Source organism: Hirundo rustica, chromosome 13 (genome assembly GCF_015227805.2).
Source record: "Hirundo rustica isolate bHirRus1 chromosome 13, bHirRus1.pri.v3, whole genome shotgun sequence".
NCBI lineage: Eukaryota > Metazoa > Chordata > Aves > Passeriformes > Hirundinidae > Hirundo > Hirundo rustica.
Genome location: NC_053462.1, coordinates 9,548,706 through 9,566,840, shown reverse-complemented (window position 1 = coordinate 9,566,840; position 18,135 = coordinate 9,548,706). Strand labels below are relative to the sequence as shown.

General features: G+C 38.8%; 1 protein-coding gene across 2 annotated transcripts; it reads left to right on the top strand.

Annotated features, from left to right (window-relative positions):
* Positions 1-572: 572 nt before the first annotated feature.
* MYEF2 (myelin expression factor 2) lies at positions 573-18,013 on the top strand. 2 transcript variants are annotated; one of them, XM_040076967.2, is made up of 17 exons: positions 573-837; positions 5,377-5,606; positions 6,814-6,866; positions 8,135-8,142; positions 8,256-8,349; positions 9,195-9,386; positions 10,021-10,174; positions 10,574-10,623; positions 10,710-10,773; positions 10,920-11,021; positions 11,220-11,270; positions 11,344-11,412; positions 11,688-11,786; positions 14,043-14,114; positions 15,411-15,613; positions 15,724-15,775; positions 17,485-18,013. In XM_040076967.2, the coding sequence occupies exons 1-17, from the start codon at positions 638-640 to the stop codon at positions 17,646-17,648; spliced, it is 1,857 nt and encodes a 618-aa protein (XP_039932901.1). In that variant the 5' UTR covers positions 573-637; the 3' UTR covers positions 17,649-18,013. The 2 variants fall into 2 exon arrangements, with proteins under 2 accessions (XP_039932901.1, XP_039932903.2); XM_040076969.2 differs by lacking the exon at positions 14,043-14,114.
* The last annotated feature ends 122 nt before the right edge of the window (positions 18,014-18,135 follow it).

Here is an 18,135-nt window from a genome sequence, read left to right as displayed (position 1 = left end):
CTGGGGGAGCATTCAGCCTGGAGAAAAGGAGGCTCGGGGGGGACATAATTGCTTTCTACAACTGCCTGAAAGGAGGGTGTAGCCAGGTGGGAGTTGGTCTCTTCTCCCAAGAAACAAGTGATAGGGTGATAAGAAGTGGCCTGAACTTGCACCAGAGGAGGTTTAGGTTCGGTATTAGGAAAAATTTCTTCACGGACCGCGTTGTCAATCACTGGCACAGGCTGCGCAGGGAAGTGGTGGCAACACCATCGCAGGAGAGATTTAAAATGCGTTAACATGGCACTTGGGGACTTGGCTTAGTTGTGTACTTAGCAGTGCTATATTAAAGGGTACAAGGGTCTTGAAAATCTCTGAGGACTTTCCCAACCATTCCAATTGGGAATTCGCAATCCCAGCACTGTTTCTGCGATTGGGCGGTTCAGTGACTCAGTGAGGGCGGCCGTTGCGAGGCGCAGCGGCGGCCGTGGCGGCCAGGCCGTCCCCCCGTCGTCACGGCAACGCACAAAGCCTCGGCGCGCGTGCCCTCCCCCGGCCGCGAGCGGCGCTCTCGCGAGACTTGGCGCGGCGCGGCGCGGCGAGGCCGAGGCGGTCGGGCCCGTTTCAAACCGGCGGTCGCTGGGCCGCGGCCCGGCACGAGATGGCGGAGAGCGACAGGGCGGAGGCGGCCGCGCCGCGCCGAGCGGAGGAGGCGGCCGGCCAGGCGCCGCAGCCGCAGCAGCAGCAACAGCAGCAGCCGGCACCGCAACAACAGACGCCGCAAGAGCCGCCGCAGGATGAGGAGGCGGCGGCGGCCGCGGCACCCGGTAGCGGCGCGGGCAGCGCAAATGGCGTCAAAATGTGTGTGAGGGCAGGGCCGGGAGGGCGGCGGGGGCAGCGCGGCCGGGGCTGCGGCGGGAGGAGGTGGCCGGACCCCCCCGGCCCAACCGCTCCTCCTCCGCGGGGTCGGGACGCGGCCGGGGTTGGGGCGGCGGGGCCGCTCCGCGCCGGCAGCTCGGGGAGGCCGCGGCCTGGGCGCGGGGCAGGTGGCGCGGCTTGGTCAGCGGCCGCCGAGGGCTGCGCGGTGCGAGGCCGCCCCGCAGGGCTAGCCTGGGCTCCCAGCCTCGGGCTCTGGTGCCTGGCGGACCGCTTCCCACGGAATACTCTTCCAGGAGTGTTCCGCATCGCTTCTGGTGCCGTTTACGTTTCCGCTTCTTGCCGAAACGACGTTATCTGTAAAGCCGTTGAATTAGTCTTTGTTTACGTGAGAATGGTAGGACAGCCCTATTGTAATTTACTTTCTTAAAACAAACCCCGCACATGCATGCACGAAGTTTTCTTGGAAACCGTAGCATTTTCATACGCGGAGTATGTAAAATTGTGCCTTATATAGTAGGTCTAAAAGGAACTTAGTATAAGGGAGCTGGAAATACCAGCTCTCTGGAACAATACCATGAATAACTTTGTGTGCGTGGTTGTTCTTGATGTCAGGCTTTGAGGGTTGTCACTCTTTACATGAAGTAGGTTTTGGCCTCACATCGTTGGAATTTCAATATCTCTTCCAATCTCATTTTTAGATCTTGGAGGGAAAATACATTTACAGTAGACTTACTGTTACAGTACATCAAAGCTGTTGGTGTCTGTGAAGTTTTGACTTGTTCTAAGCAGCCCTGCTCTGATACTGTTGCATTTAAAAAAATGTGTGTGGGATCATCTTCAGTATAAAGCTGGAGGAATAAAGATGTACTTCATGCCTTTACTTGACTCCCTGTAAAATTTAGTTTAGCTTACAAGCTATCAATTCCACTTACTGTAAAATAGATTTTGTGGATTTGATTTTTTTCTTCCTAATTTGGCCCTCAGCTTCCAGATTGCACAGATTAGAATTGAATTTTCACAGGACGATTGTCACTCTTCTGCCCCTTTTAGGTGTATAAATTTTACTGCCTTTTGAGGTTGCTACTGTTGAAATGAGGTATTTTCTCTGTATCCCTCCTGTCAACAATATCTTCTTTTCCTTCCAAAACCTCACAGGCAAATGAAAAGTCCCAGTCATTCTGCATGGTAGAAGTCACAACCTGAAGTTTGAAAGTAATGAGGTGATCTTGGTAACAGAGATACAAATCTTACTCTTTCACATACAGTTTCTAATCTTCCCACAAATGGGTGTACAAAGGATTAAGCAGTCAGTCTGTAGGTGAAACATATCACTTTTAAAAAAAAGTATTTCATTACCCTGGTTTGCTTAACATTCATTAAACTGGAGAGGAATCCTGGCTCAGTTTGCACACTTCCCGAAGTTTTTTGTATTGGGCAGTGGAACTGTTCAGCACAAGAAATCTAAAGTGATCCATGTGCTTTGGAATCACATGTTGTGAACTTCTTCCATTTCTGTCTGCTTATCTTATTATGGACACTTGTGAGGAGAGGAGTAGAAGTTTGTTTAAAAAAATCAAGTTTTAGGACTTTCATGTTGATGTATCTTGTGTTTATTATTTTTAGGCTTCTCATTTTGCATGTGGAAATCTTGTCTTTTGTCTTCAAAACTTTATGGACAGTTCAAAAGCCATTTTTTTTCCCCCAAAAAGGTATAATTGGTCTTTCAAATCAATGAGCATATGTACTTTTTTTTTAAAAGAACTAATTGTACACATCTTTTTTCCAGTCCTAGGAATGGTGATGGTCTGTGATTTCACAGGCAAATACTAAATTAATGTATGAAATGTGTAGCTCATACAAAAGGTAAAGATTAAAAATTACTATTGTTTTTCCCCCATGAAAATGTCAGCTCATAATTTCTGGGTCTGTCTTTCCTGTGGTCTGTAGGTGACTAATGTGGCATTGCTTTGGATGTATTATTTGATTGAAATTATATTTTATTTTATTATTCAAGGAGGAGTTGTTAAAGGATCTCTGCCTCTGGCCTGTTCACTGGGCTGTGTTGGTTTTGGCAGACAAGTTTTGCAAGAAGGATTGTTTCTTTAATTAATCCTCTATTTTCAGCAGCCTGGCTGTGATTCCCAGACCAAGTGCAGTGTTGCTTTGTTTCCCAGATTTAGAAATTTATGCCAGGCTTGTGTCTTCTGTGCTCTCTACTGATTTGTATGGCCAGGTCTTGCAGAGCTTCTGGATTCCATATTTGGAGACGTGTCTCATCCTGTGCACTACATTGAGCACCAAGGGGCTGTTTCATAATCCTTTAATCAGGAAAGAGCTTAAAAGGCTGAAGAGAATCCATTGCTCTAATCCTAAAATTTAAGGAAGAACTCAGATTTTACTAAGAGTCTCTTTGGGCAGGAGTTAGTTTTGCATTTGCCAATGGGATTGGGAGGAACTGATCTGACTGGAAGACCTGATACTCTGCTCTTTGCCTCCTCCCTGAATCCCTTCAGTTCCTGCATTGTTCCCTTCATTTCACTTCATTACTCAGCCATACAAGAATTATGTTGTCACACAGGATGGTGTGGAGAAGGGATGATGCCGAGGGACGTTGGAGGATGCTTGAACCAGATAACATGTTGTTGACTTGAGATGTTTTAAATTTTACAAATACTTGCTCCAGGGGAGTATCCATGAATTTCCCAGTTGCTAATCCACTCTTAATCCACATGTAAACACAAGGACTGTGAAGTTAACACCATATGAGTATTTCAAAATTGGGGGAAAAGTCATGGGAAAAATATGGATGTATTTGAATGTTCTCCTCCCTGAAAAGTGCCCAGGCTTGGGCAGATAATACATTTAGCTTCATGAAAAGCTTCTTGTGCTTTTGGGTGCAGGACTTCCACTTACTGTTTTGTTAACTGTGCAGAGAGCTGAAAATTTGTCAGTTAATTGAAATCACTGTTTTTGCCATATGTTGTGGTTGTAAAACTGAAATGCCTGAAACCTTCCAAAGTGTCTTAAAGGAGATAAAAGCTAAACCTTCTGAAATGTTGGAAATATAGTAAAGATAGTGATGTAATTTAAGATGGAAGGTTCACAATCATTCACTTCTGTCAGTCCTGTAGGACATCACCTTCTAATTGTTCTAACTCAGGATGCTAATTCTGGCTTTTTAAAATACATGTTTCTGTGTAAGTACTTTTTAAGTTTCTCTTTAAGTAGACAGTGATGTGTAGTTCAAGATGCTAAGTAGCATCTGTTTAGTGGATTACATTTGTGTGGCTTTATTCAGTGGATACTGTCAGTTCAGCAGTTCTCAGTTTTAAAAGTAACAATTCAGGCACCTTGAGCCTCTGTTAGCATGCTAAATGACCTTGTGATAGTAACAATATTAGGAGTGCTGAAGAGTTACAGATATTTCTTCTAATTCTGTTAAAAGTGTATGGTCTTACTGAGGTTAAGATTTGGACTGCCTTAAAAGAGGAGCAGCCAATTTTCTTGCATTTTCATCTAAAAAATAAAAATACTTTAAAAGGAGAATTTTGCTGCTGTTGGTGAAGTTTTGAAAGACCAAGGATCAGGCATCTGTTTTGTTGTTTTTAGTGGATAATACCTAGTTACTTAATTCGTCTTAGATTTGTAGCATGGCTTAATATTGCTGTTTCCTATGCATTTAGCAAGTTTTCAAGTTCTAGTAGTGTTAAGCGGTGAAACTGAAAAAAATATTTGTTGTTCTTGAATTTTATTTTCTGTCTTAACAGTAGTCTGGCACAAATTGTGAATAAAAATGATTTATGGGGTAGATAAGACGTAATTTGATATAAATCTATTGGAGTTGATTTTGATATATTATTTCATTGAATGAAGTTTCCCGAGCTGTTTCAACTCTCAGGCTTAGACTGTTTCTACTCCCACTTCTGTGGTGAATATCCTGTAGCTTGTCCAAGTGAAATGTGAAAATTACCAAAGCACCAAGGCATGGGTGCTCTAGCTGATTTTTCACTCTTCCTGTTTTGGTCTTTGTAGTAGTTTCATAGTTCCATCTTTTTGAGTCTTGGCAGACAGGATGTGCTTGCACAGGTTCCCTGGAATTGTGGATGCCCCATCCCTGGAAGTGTTAAAAGTTGCATGGAGCCCTGAGGAAGGTGATCTAGTGAAAGGTGTCCCTGCCCATGGCAGGGGGCTTGGAATTAGGAGATCTTTAAGGTCCTTTCCAACCCAAACCATTCTAGGATTCTGTGATTGATTCTGTGAAATGGAATGTAAGTGAATTAGTAAGATGTACTTTCTTTACTTAATACTGTAACATTTTTTTGTTCTTGATAAAGCAGTGTATTTCGGAATTACTCTGGTAGCATGAATTTCGTTTTCCTAATTTGAAAAGCATCAGTTGACATCCATGGGAATTCCAATAGCATAGGAAATACTCAGTTATATAGGTAGGAAGTGGGATAATCCAATGATCCAAGACAAGACTAATAGTGTTTTTGTTTGGGTTTTTGTTTTTTAATGTAGGGATAATGATGAGACAGCAAAAGAAGGGAAAGCACCGGTGAAAGAGAAGTTGGTTGCAAAAGCGAAAGCAATCCCTTCTCTTGGAAACAAGAATAGATTCCACCCCTATGCAAAGGAGAAGAATGCAGGCTCTGGAGAGAAGAAGGCTGTTAATCGCAATAGAGTTTTTATTAGCAACATCCCGTATGACATGAAATGGCAAGCTATTAAAGACCTGATGAGAGAGAAAGGTAACTTACTCCTTGTAATACACTTCACACAGAGACCAATAGGGCTTAAATGCCACTGATGTGTCCTTTGAGCCACACAGATTTGATTTGACTTTTTTGGTTTTGGCCTTTACTTGGTACATCTATCTCCCTTCCCCCTCTTTCATCTGAGACAATTGCATTGCAGGGTAGGCTGGGTAAATGAAGTGCTCACAATCTTTTGCCATTCTGGTGTGACAGTAGAGAGTATATGCATGACCTCATGAGTTCTTAAAGAGATTGTGTTTTGTCTAGTTGTAGTTCTTGTAGATTTTTTTTCTCTAAGGGCTATTGTATTTAAGCAACACATGAAGTGTGTTAACCTGAATAATAAGGGATGTCTTTCAAAAGTTGTTTTGTATTTCTTTGGTGGAATCTGGCTGTGGCATTAACTTTGTCTGCATTGTCACTACTGCCATGACTTTGTCTGGAGCTTTGTATTAAAAGCTTGCTACTATTGTTGCAGTTCTGATAGAGAAATCTGACTACCCCAAAAATTTTATTTTAAATTTGGGGTAAAATAATGATAATATATAGATTTTGTAAAAAGTTAGTTCTGTGTTTTCCTTGAAAAATTGATTCTTCAAAAGTAATGCAAAGCACACTTGGCTTTTAGGCTGTGAAAAATGCCAGCCCCACCCTTCTGTAATTGCTGGTTTATCTGTTGTAAGGTGACGTGACTATTTGATTGGTTTACTTACTTAAACTTCCTACTTTAGAAAGTGAGTCGCTTGCTGTGAATTATTTGATGTGTAAATTTGGTTATTATTGAAGGCAAACTTTTGTTTGAAGATATTCAGGTAGAAAGTCACCTTAAAACAGGTGTTGTGAGTAGGATGATAAATGAAACACTTTCCAGTGAACGTTGACGTTTCATTTGTTAGGTTAAGGGACTGTGTATATCTGAATTTGTTCACCAACTATATCATACTGGCCAAAATATGATGTGTAGTATGAATTAGGTTAAATGTAGTTGTTTGTTTTTAGCTTTTGAGAATGTGGCTGCTGCATATTTCTGAAAACTAGCTAAATTACATAGCCATTGACAGGAGGTATGTTGGTCTGGTTTTGATTGTTGGTGAATAATAGGTGATTCTCTGTAGACTTGTGCACAGGGGCACAGTAAAGAAAGATACTGGTGTTTAAATGCATTGTCTCTTGGTATTTTCCCTTTGTATGTCTTATGTAGTTGGTGAGGTTACATACGTGGAGCTGTTTAAGGATGCTGAAGGAAAATCAAGGGTAAGTGCCGTGGGCAACAATCTGCTAGAGGTTTAAAAGTTCCTCAGCAGTTTTATTTTTGTATAATACCTGTACCAGTTATTGGAAAGTAAGTTTCATTTTTACACTGATTTACATTAAGGTAGCCTTGAGGATTCTGTGCTAGAAGTAGTCTGACACCTTCATGCAACTCACACTAGCTGGCTGTAAGGGGCAAAGTACTTCTGTAAATATTAACAAATGGCATTTACTTAATTCTTCTTTTTAGCCAACACCTTTGTCTTGGTACAAATCTGTTTCATATAAAGGATGTTCAATAAAACAGTAATTTTATTTAAATTTTGTTAGAGCAGTATGCTCTTCTTGGGGCCAGTAAGTATAAAATCTTAGCTAAGAATATACTGAGTGAAGTGCCTGATTTCACAGCTTTGCAGGATTGGTACTTTTAAACACTGGCTTAACGTATTTACTTTCTTAAAACTAAATGGATGGAGATGGTTGGTAGCCAACAGAGTGCCTGCAATGAGGCACTGATAGTGAAGATTGTTAAAGCTCCTCTGTCTTCTTAATAATAGTCCAAAGTTTGGCCATTAGCAGCTCCAAACCTGCAGTGAGAATGTGAGAAATGCAGGTTTGAGTCTTAACTGAGGTTGTATCAACTGTTGTAAATTACTTTCTTTAATACTTGTTAAAACTAAAACATGCTGTCAGATTTGCTATACTTAAAGAAATCCTCAACTCTTTGCTTTATTAGAAGGGTGCTGGTGCAGTCAATAAGGTTATTTTCTTACAAGGTAATTTCTCAATTATGCTGTAGTACTGAAGAGGTATGCAGACTGCTTTTTCCTTGTAGTGGTGTACTTGATGTAGGTAGATTTGAATTTTGTAGTTAGTGGACAGCTTTTAATGACATGATGAATGTCTTGATTGGTTTTTGGTTATGTTTTGGGGTTATTTTCTTTCCACCCTTTCCCTCCCACCTCCTTGTCCTGGTTGTCCTCACATGGATCTGTGTGGCATTTTTCTAATTCTGGTTTGACTCAAAGAGTGTAAGAGACAATGTATTCTCTTGCATTTGAACGGTATGTATGCTGAGAAAGTGGGAGAAATTCAGATTGGCTATCGCTAAAGAGCATATATTTTGAAGCTGAAAATAACTTGTGTAGTTACTTAACAGTGAGCTGGGATCTTTAACTGGAATCTTCATTGCTCTGTCATATGTGCTGACTGATTTCTTGTTTTTTTGCTTGTTTTCTCTTTACATATGATGACAAATCTCGTGGATATAGGGTTGTGGGTAAGTTTCTTTTTTTTATGTGTGTAGAAGCACACTGCTATTCAAACATTCTATTAGTTTTGGCATATTAAACTTCATTTTAATACTCCTAAATGTTTTGATCTCTTTCTAAGTGTGGTTGAATTCAAAGATGAAGAATTTGTTAAGAAGGCTTTGGACACTATGAACAAATATGATCTTAGTGGAAGACCCCTGAATATTAAAGAGGTATGTTTATTGCTGCTGTTTTGCATTTGAAATAGTGAAGATACTAAAGCTACTGAGATGACCATACAGTGTTTTGAGAATCTTAGATGTGTAATTCCCGGTTTCATTTTTAATGGAATTTTCTTAATGGGCTGAACTGTCTGTTGGCTTGCAGGTTGGATACTATGCCAGGTAAACTGACAAGAAGCATGTCCTAAAGTCAAAATAATCTAACACAGTTTTTGTTAAAACAGCTTTACTTCATATTCTTCCTTAGTGTCATCAGGTCTTTTCCAGCCTAAGTAATTCTATGTTTACATTGTTTACCTGCTTCAGAATATGACACAGAAGGAGCTGATTATTAGACCACTACAATATGTGCAAAAGCAGGGCTGGAAATAGAGAAGTTGTGCTGTGGAAAGTGAAATAATATCAACATTTCTGTTGTAGTGCTGTAGTGTATCTGATGCAGTTCTTCCTGTCCTGTTACAATTTTAATAATTGTATTAATAAATAATAAAAACCCACCACCTAATTAAATTAATTCACTTCTTGGAGGATAGTGCTAGACTGACAGTCTTTAGCTTGAAATCTTTTCTACTTGTCCATAGGCCAGGTACACCATGTGAAGTGGCAGTGCACGCTTCCTCAACAAGTGCTTTGCCACTATGCCTCCACTCTCATCTGAAAGGACCCACCTCTAGAGGTGAGGGAATTAGGTCTCCATGCTCATTCAGTTCATGGACAAGCGTATTCGTTAGTTGATAATTGTCATGGGTTTATGCAGAATTTCAAATGGTTCCATTTTGTTTGTTGCCAGTCCAGTTGTTGATGGGTAAGTGGCTTTGTTTGTGCCCATGTTTCAGGATCCTGAAGGGGAACATGCTCGTAGGGCACTCCAGCGGGGAGGAGGGCAGTTTGCAGGAGGACATGGACCTGATGCGGCGCCTGGAATGATGAATTTACCACCTTCTATTCTCAATAATCCAAACATTCCTCCTGAGGTTATCAATAATTTGCAAGCAGGCAGGCTTGGATCCACGATTTTTGTTGCCAATGTAAGCTTAAAACTGTATTTTATAACTTTAATGTTTGATCTTTGTAGACATCTTATACCTGTGTAGTTCAGTTTTAATATAAAGAGGAGGTTGGAAATAGTTCACAGTTAGTATATTCAATTGAAAATGTTCAGATTTTGGACATGGAAAGATTCATGAAACTCTTGAGACTGATATGCACTTCTAATTATTGCAGTCATCTGTTGATTCAAAAATATTTTATACATCTTTTCACTATTTACAACTGCATTTCTTTTTTATTAAATATATACTTCAGTTTATCTTGCTAGTTACTTTAGACTAACACAATAAAGTTCCAACAAATACAGCGGTTCAAGTACTTTATTAGCACAAAAGACTACTGTATTTATATGAGGTCTTGTGGAATTAGGGCTGCTCTTGTCAAGAACCAGCCCAATGTTAGTATGTTAATTAAAGTAAAATAAATGTACGTAGAATAACTTGTTGACTTTCTGGACTTTGACACACTGTGTGTATATTACAAATTCTCAACTATTTACAAATATCAAGCATTTGTCAATGAAGAGTTAACAGCAACGGAGAAAATATCTCCCAAATGAAGTGGCAGAATAGAGATGTGCACTGAAATCACTGATTTATTTCTGCATTTAAGCTTGACTTCAAAGTTGGCTGGAAGAAACTGAAGGAGGTATTCAGCATTGCTGGAACTGTGAAGCGTGCAGACATCAAAGAAGATAAAGATGGCAAGAGTCGAGGAATGGGAACAGTTACCTTTGAACAAGCAATTGAAGCTGTTCAAGCAATATGTATCCTTGGTTTTGAAAAATAATTAATCATTTATTGATTAGTCTTTAATGGTTCTTCCAGCATGGTTTTGCAAATGGTGCTTATAGCTACAATACAGGGACTAGAGTGTAATACTGTGCAGATTAAACTTGTAATGACTGAATTTACTACTAAATTCTAAAAGTTCCTCATGGTGTTGAACAAAATTAAAATACCTGGCAGTGTGACAATTGTGGAACTAACTTTAATGTACCTAACAGCTTGTACTGCATCTTCTGGCCCTTGAATTGGGTTTCCAAAGATAAGGTAGGGAAAGATAAATCTCATAGTAATTGTACAAAATATAATACGTTATTACATTGATTCTTCAGAAACAGTTAAATTGCCTTCTTAGGATTCCTTGACATGCATTTCTTCAGCTATGTTCAATGGACAGTTCCTGTTTGATAGACCCATGCATGTAAAAATGGTAAGTTGTTTTCATTTCTTTCTACTTTATGTGTCTCTACCAGAACATTGAAAGGATCATAGCATAACATCCTTGTTTTTTATCAGGATGACAAATCAGTTCCTCATGAAGACTTCCGTGTCGTGGACAGCAAAAACTCACAATTACCTCGTGAGTGCACCCTCTGTTTTCTACTCCTTGCACTTAGTGTATCGTGATCTGTTTTGACACAGTTTAGTAATACTTTTGCTTACTGTGGTCTCTGTGATACAGAGGAAGGTCTCTCTTCTGATCATCCTTTTTTTGTTGTTTTTGAGGTGGTCTTGGTGGCATTGGTATGGGGCTTGGACCAGGTGGACAGCCCATTAGTGCAACACAGCTGAGCATGGGTGGTGGAATGGGGAGCATGGGTCCAGGAGGTAAATCCATATTCATCATTTTTTAAGTTTCACAGAACTAGTTTAAAAATTTTAAAGTTTGCAGTTATGTGTTTGGAAAAATGACAGACTTTTGACAAAGCAAGCCTTGTGTAGTGTTCTTTTGAGATTTTAACTCTGTCTGACTTTTAAGAAATCCATTAGGGTGTACTAAGTGTTGTTTATCTTTTTGGTTTAAAGGTATGGGAATAGACGGCCCAGGATTTGGTGGAATGAGTAGAATGGGAGGCGGTACGTGCAATAAAGTTTTTTGCATTAAGTATTTCTTTAATACTGTATAGAAAACACTTTTCCTTTTTTACAGGACTTCCTGGATTTCGTGGAATGGAAGGAATGCCTAACATGGGAGGATTTGGAGTCAACCGAATGGGAGGTAGTTGAACACCGTTCCTGTACACCCACTAGTTTGCTAATATTTATTTATTAAAAGGTCTCTAGGGGTGGGTAATGCAGCTAAGTTCAGAGGAGGTAGTTGCATGACTGGAAGCCTAGGAACTGGCAGGAGAGTTAAGTGGGCAATAGGTGCCTGTGACTTGTGCATTATATTCACTTCTATTCAAACAAGCAGCTGTGAAACAAGTGTTGTAGGTGCATCAACTTAGATGTAAATAACAGAATATTCCTGTTTTTTTGCTTTGTTCTCTACAGAAATGTTCCGTGGTGGAATGGGAGCAAACATGGAAAGAGAATTTGGTCGTGGTGACATGGGATTGAACCGTGGCTTTGGAGAGTCTTTTGGAAGGATGGGTATGGTAACTGTTAAATTTCCTGTGACATAGTATTGGAAGAATTTAGCTAGAAGAAGAGGAGACCTGGTTTCATTTGGTCGTCTTCTGTCCCTTCTCCCCCAGTCATTAATGTGAGGATGTAATCTGAGTGGTCATTACGTCCACCACTTAAGACAGTGGTTCAGGTGTGGAGGGTTTTTTTCTCTCTGTAAAATATAAATGGAATAACTATTTGAGGAAAGCATTTAAAGAAATCATACTGTTTATTTTGTGGGGTATTAAATGTTTGGGGTTTTGAAGTATATGCTTTTGATAGTCCTGAACAAACTGTCCAAGTACAGCCTTTGTAACTTCCATGAGCCTGTTTTGCAAATGCATGGTGTAATACTGTTTTTACTGCAAATCAGATAGCATTGGACAGGAGTGTTGAATTTTGGTGCCCTCAGTTTTTGTCCTGCCTTCTGAGCTCCTACAGCTCAGAATGGTATTTATTGGCCTCTTCTGTAACTGAGCCAGCATTATTTTGTTCAAAGATGATGTCTTTGTTGGCAGTGGGGTTCCCTCAAATGCGTTACTCTTCCATCTTCAGAGGCTGAAGATGGAAGAGCTCAACAGTAGAGCCTTCTTGACTTTGGTTACACTGCTGCTACCTGGATGAATCACAGAATCCCTTAGGCTGGAAAAGATCACCGAGTCCACCCTTTAACCCAACACTGCCAAGTCCACCACTAAACCAGGTCACCAAGAGCCATGTGCACACATCTTTTAAATCCCATCAGGGATGGTGACTCCACCTGGTCAGGCTGTTTGTGTGATTGACAACCCTTCATGTGAAGCATTTTTTTCCTGATATCCAATCTAAATCTCCCTGGTTTAACTCAAGGCTGTTTCCTCTTGTTCTATTGCTTGTCACTTGGTAGAAGAGACGACCCCCGTGTCTCTGCAGCCTCCTGCAGTTACAGAGAGCAGAAAGGTCCTCCCTGGGTCTCCTTCTCTCCAGGCTGAGCACCTCAGCTCCCTCAGCCATTCTTCACAAGGCTTGTGCTCCAGAGCCTTGATCAGCTTTGTTGCCTTTTTCTGGACACATTCCAGCAACTCTGTCTTTCTTATTGTAAGGGGTCTGAAACTAAACACAAAATGCGTTATAGGAAACAGCTGTTAATCTTCTTCCCTTTTTCTTGTACTTTTCCATTCTCCTTAATTCACCTCCTTGAAAGAGAAGAACTGCTAAGAGCATAAGGTTCATCTGGTCTAAAAGTTGATTATATATATATATTTCTTTTTTAATTTGATTAATTGAGGCAAGTCATAGCAAAAGGTAACTGTTGTGTCCTTCTCTTCAATACTGATAATTGTGTAGAAGTGGTAACAACAAAATAAGCTCATCCTTTGAGCTAGTCTTGATGCCTTGGAATGAGTGTGTTAGAAATCAGGTGTATGCTTTCACTCCGGCTACTTGAATAAACATCTGTTTCCTGAGTGAAAATGCAAGGCCACTTCAGTTATAAATGTTTCTGCAAGCAGTAGGCTTCTAAGTCTTTTGGTAACATATTGGTTTAGAAATTTGTGAACATGGCCTCTGTGAGAAACTGATGGGGGTGTCTTTCATTCAGTCGATCCAGCAAGCTTCAGTTTACAATCTGTCAGTGATCTGATCATTTGAATAGTGTCCTGAGAACCAAGATCAGAGATTCTCAGCTTAACCTTGAATAATGGAAGGAAATTGTAGGGACTTTAATAGATACTATGTTTGATCAGTGAAGGCCCTAATGTACTCGTGTTACAATATTTAGGTTAATGGTATTTTAAAAAGAAATACTGTGAAGGCATTTGGTTTTAGTAACCTTGAAATCAAGGAAGGTCTTTGATTGGGCTGTAGTGGAATTGATGACGTTTGATTTGCAGCAGAATTGTTGACTTTTTATACTATTAAGTTCATATAAGATGAAGCCTTGAGTTTTGACGTTGTTCTTCTTGATGTGGGAAATGGCCCATTTAGTTTTACCATGTTTGTGCTGCTGGCCAGGCTGTCAGAGGGGAAAAAAGATAGAAAGGAATCAAAGTAGCTTAAATCCTCTAGTAGAAAAGGAGAAACTAATTTTACTTACTAGATGTTCCTATTTAGTTTCTACAGTAAAGGCACACATTCAAGTGCCCTTATAGAAAAATATTGCCAGGTAACATTGAGAACAATGCACTTCATTAGCGTGTGCTTTGCTTTTTTCACTAACTGGTGGTTTCAGTGTATGTCACTTCATTATTTTTCTCTGTTTAGGTGGTGCAATGATTGGTGTTTTTGCAGGAGGAATGGGAGCACCTAGCATGGGCCCAGTAAGATCTGGAATGAGTAGGTTAACTTGTTTCAATAGAACATAAATGCATAGGCAATGTAACAATACTTGTATCAGAGAAACTTGCTGTAGTGTAGTGTCTTGCCTTTGAGGGAAGTAGAAATCTGTTGCATGTGACAAGTCGTAACAGTTTTCAAAGCTGTTTTGTTGAGGTAAATTTTGTTGAGGTAAAAGTTCAGAGGAAAACTAGCAGATATAGTCTTTCCCTTAATCTTAGATTTGGAATAGTTTCAACTTCTAGTTTGGAGGGAGAAGTGATTAAAGTAAACTTGTGTTTCAGAAAAAAGGCATCGTTAGAGTAAACTTCATGAAGCTGAACATCAGTAATCTGTCATAATTGAAAATAAAAAATCAGCCTTGAATTTCAGATTGTCAGCCAGTTTAATTTTGTGCAAAGCTCCAATACTGAGTTTGTATTGCAGCAACTCTCTGAGTTTCTCAGGCTAGAGCAGATGAGAAACTAAAATCTTGTTAGTGCCAGTCTTAGAATGCATAAGGCTTAAAGAGAGGGTCCCTCAGGAATGATCTTGATAGTTTTATTGTACATTAAGTTTTAATTGTGAATTCAGAAATATTACAGTATTTGAATGCTATTGCTTTTAGTTCCTTATATAAAATAAATTAATATATTTTATTCCATGTATGTACTTTTTATTAGTGTTTAAATCATGACACATAGGGAAGTTCATGCTCTTTATGGTATTTGCAGTAACTTCTCTAGAAGATTCTGTAATTAGGTGTGGGTATGACTGCATTAAATAAAGCTGAATATAAATGCAGGAAGCCAAAAAACCAGTAATACATCTGGTCAAATTATCTGTATCTGTGTATTGCCACAGTTATTTCATCTTTTTGGTAAAGGGTATCATATTTTTATTAATTAAACAAGACAGACTTTAAATCTGAGTTCTTGTGTTCAACATTTTGCTACATTAAGATGGTACGACTAATAGCTTGATGCAGTTTGGTTTTATTTTATTATTTTATAATTTCATAATTTTAATATTAATTTATTTATTCTAATATTTAATATTATTTTGTTTCATATTTATTTAATATTTATTATTATTTTAGAACTGACACTCTTTATCTTGTAATGCTTTTGTCTTAAAATACTAGCCATGCTCCTTGATAAATCAGTGTGCATATATAAAAGTGTTACGGTTTATATTACAGCAGTTTTAATAAAGTTATTCTTCTCCTGACACAAGAACTTTATTTTATACCAAATACTTGTATGTTTATTACTAAAAGGAGATTTTATTTTATCCTCCATTTCTTTCTCTGTGTAGGTGGTGGAATGGGTGGTATGAACAATATGGCTGGAGGAATGGGAATGGATCGGATGGGTTCTGGTTTTGATCGGATGGGACCAGCCATGGGTGGAGGCCTGGACAGGAACATGGACATCGATCGAGGGTTTGTGCCTGGCCCGATGGGAAGTGGCATGAGAGAGAGATTAGGCTCTAAAGGCAACCAGATATTTGTGAGAAATGTAAGCAATTAAATACATAGAAACCACAAGCTTATTTTGTCCGTATGTTTGATGACATGCTCTTATTCTCATTGTAATATTTTGTTATCAATAATACTTTTTTATTCCAGCTTCCTTTTGACTTGACCTGGCAGAAGCTAAAGGAGAAATTCAGTCAGTGTGGTATGTATATGAATCTTACCCCTGCTTATCTCCATGGGCTTGATGTATTATGTGGTGTTCATTAGATAACATCAGGAACACTTGTTTGACTCTGAAGAAGAGTCTGGCTAGCTTAATATTTCTCATTTCACCCAGCTTTCTTGAGTTACATAAATAATTTTTAGGCATGACAGAACACAGTACAGTATGGGCTATGTTGGCTCTGAGTGCTCACTTGCTATAAACTTTAACCTATTCCATTAATAAAATTACCTTTTGAAATTTTTCTTTTTTTGACATATTCCCTGGCCTGTAAATGTATATAATGTAGTGTTTCCTATGAGATAAATATGTGCAGGAGCTGGGGTCTGTCCAGGTCATACATTACTTCAGAAAGCGTTAGTAATTTTGCTAGTGTAGCATTACAGGTTTTCTTATACATAGAGGTGATTCTGATTAGCGTATTTGCAGGCTGTAATGTTGTCCTTTATCTTAAGAAATAAAGGTTTGCTACAAATATTCAATAATTGTTTTTATCCAATTCAGAAAAGTTGGTATTTTCACAGAAATAAGTGAAAAATAAAGCTTGGGTTTAGAATGTTTACATGGTGTGTTTGGAAAACACATTTTCCAAATGGAGGGCTTTAACTGAATTATGGGATGAATTCTTATTTTTGATTGACAGAAAAGATAAATAATTTAAAACATACTACTGATTCCTAAGACATCATACAGCTGTTTATGGATTTGATATAAATTAGACCTCATGGTTCAACTATGAAAAATTACAAGGTGTTGGTTGTTTTTTTTTTTTTTAGCACAATATAGCAGAATAGGTTATTTCTGTTTTAAGTCTTAACCTCCTGGGCAACTTTCAGATAGTTCAGAATTTTCATTATCTCTATCAGCTAATGGATGTAGTAATTATATTCAATTGCTTTTAAGAATTACAAACAACAGATTGTGTTCGTGTCAGTATAGTAAGAAAATACAAAGACTGTTTCGCAGTGTTCAATTTCTTTCAGCGAAAGGCCACTCTTATATAATATTTAAAAATAAAAGGCTTTGTATTTCAGGGAAAAGTTTTTTGTTCCTAGTCACATTCAGGGGCTCAGGAGTGGTTTGCTACAACATACTATAAGCAAAAACTCATTAGGGAACTGAACATTCTCAGAGGTACCAAGAGCTCTGTATAAAAATATTTCCTTGTGAGTTGAGTGTCCAACCTTGAAGGAGGCTCAGCAGGAATTGAACAGTGCATGCTACTTCTCCACCACTCCCAGCCTGGTAACTTTATTGTCTTAAAGGCTTTAATTTTACTCTGCAGCTTCTTAACAAAACTGCGTGCTTGTGATTATTGCTTGGTAAGTTTTTGTGATGAACATGGTGGACTGGATTAAGCTACAGTTCTGTTGATGCTATCAATACTCACACTTCTGTCAGTATGAAACAAAAACCTTTCCCTGAGTCTTACAGGGCACTTTGTTTCAAACTCGAGGTCAAATACAGGCATAGTTCAGGAAAGATTTGAGATAGTGGATCTGGATTTGGATTCTTTCCTGCTGTTTTGTCCTGTGTCACCTTGCCTAAATGTACCATCAGTGTGAAAGTGCCTATTTCGTTTGTTCTCCTAGATTGTACTTAAAAATGTTTTTTTATTACTTCTGAGTTCTGTAAGTTGTTAGTACACTGAGGACTTGAAATAATTGCTGTTTAACTTATTTATTCAGGTCATGTAATGTTTGCAGAAATAAAAATGGAGAATGGAAAATCAAAGGGCTGTGGAACAGTCAGATTTGACTCACCAGAATCTGCTGAAAAGGCCTGTAGGATAATGAACGGCATAAAAATCAGTGGCAGAGAAATTGATGTCCGCTTGGATCGCAATGCATAATTTAAAACTGTGTGTTCAGGAACATTCCTATGTCTGTTTAGCTTCTCTATCTTAGTCATTTTTAGTAACATTGTATGCTTACAAAAGCTGTAAAAAGGAACTTTTAAATCCCACCAGCCTTTAACAGTATAGTGTTTAATATACTGTGATACTTGTTAACTGAATCTTACTATGTTTGGTTTTTAAAGACAATTTGCCTGATTTTTGTTGTTTTTTTAGAGGCACTGAGCACCTGTGGGTCCCTATAGACTGTGGATGCTTTGGATGCTCATTGTCTTTGGAAAATTAGGCCAAGTGTCTCTAGTCATTCAGTTTAAATGAATGGTTATACTGTTTTTAATAAAATAAGCCATTTTCTCTGTTAACCTCCAGATTGCATAGTGGGATTTATTTAGTGTTTTCTGATCTTTTTTTCCCCTCCAGTGTGTATCAACATTGTAATGTAAAAAGTAGATGTCTTTTTCAGAATTTTGGTTTTATATGCGTG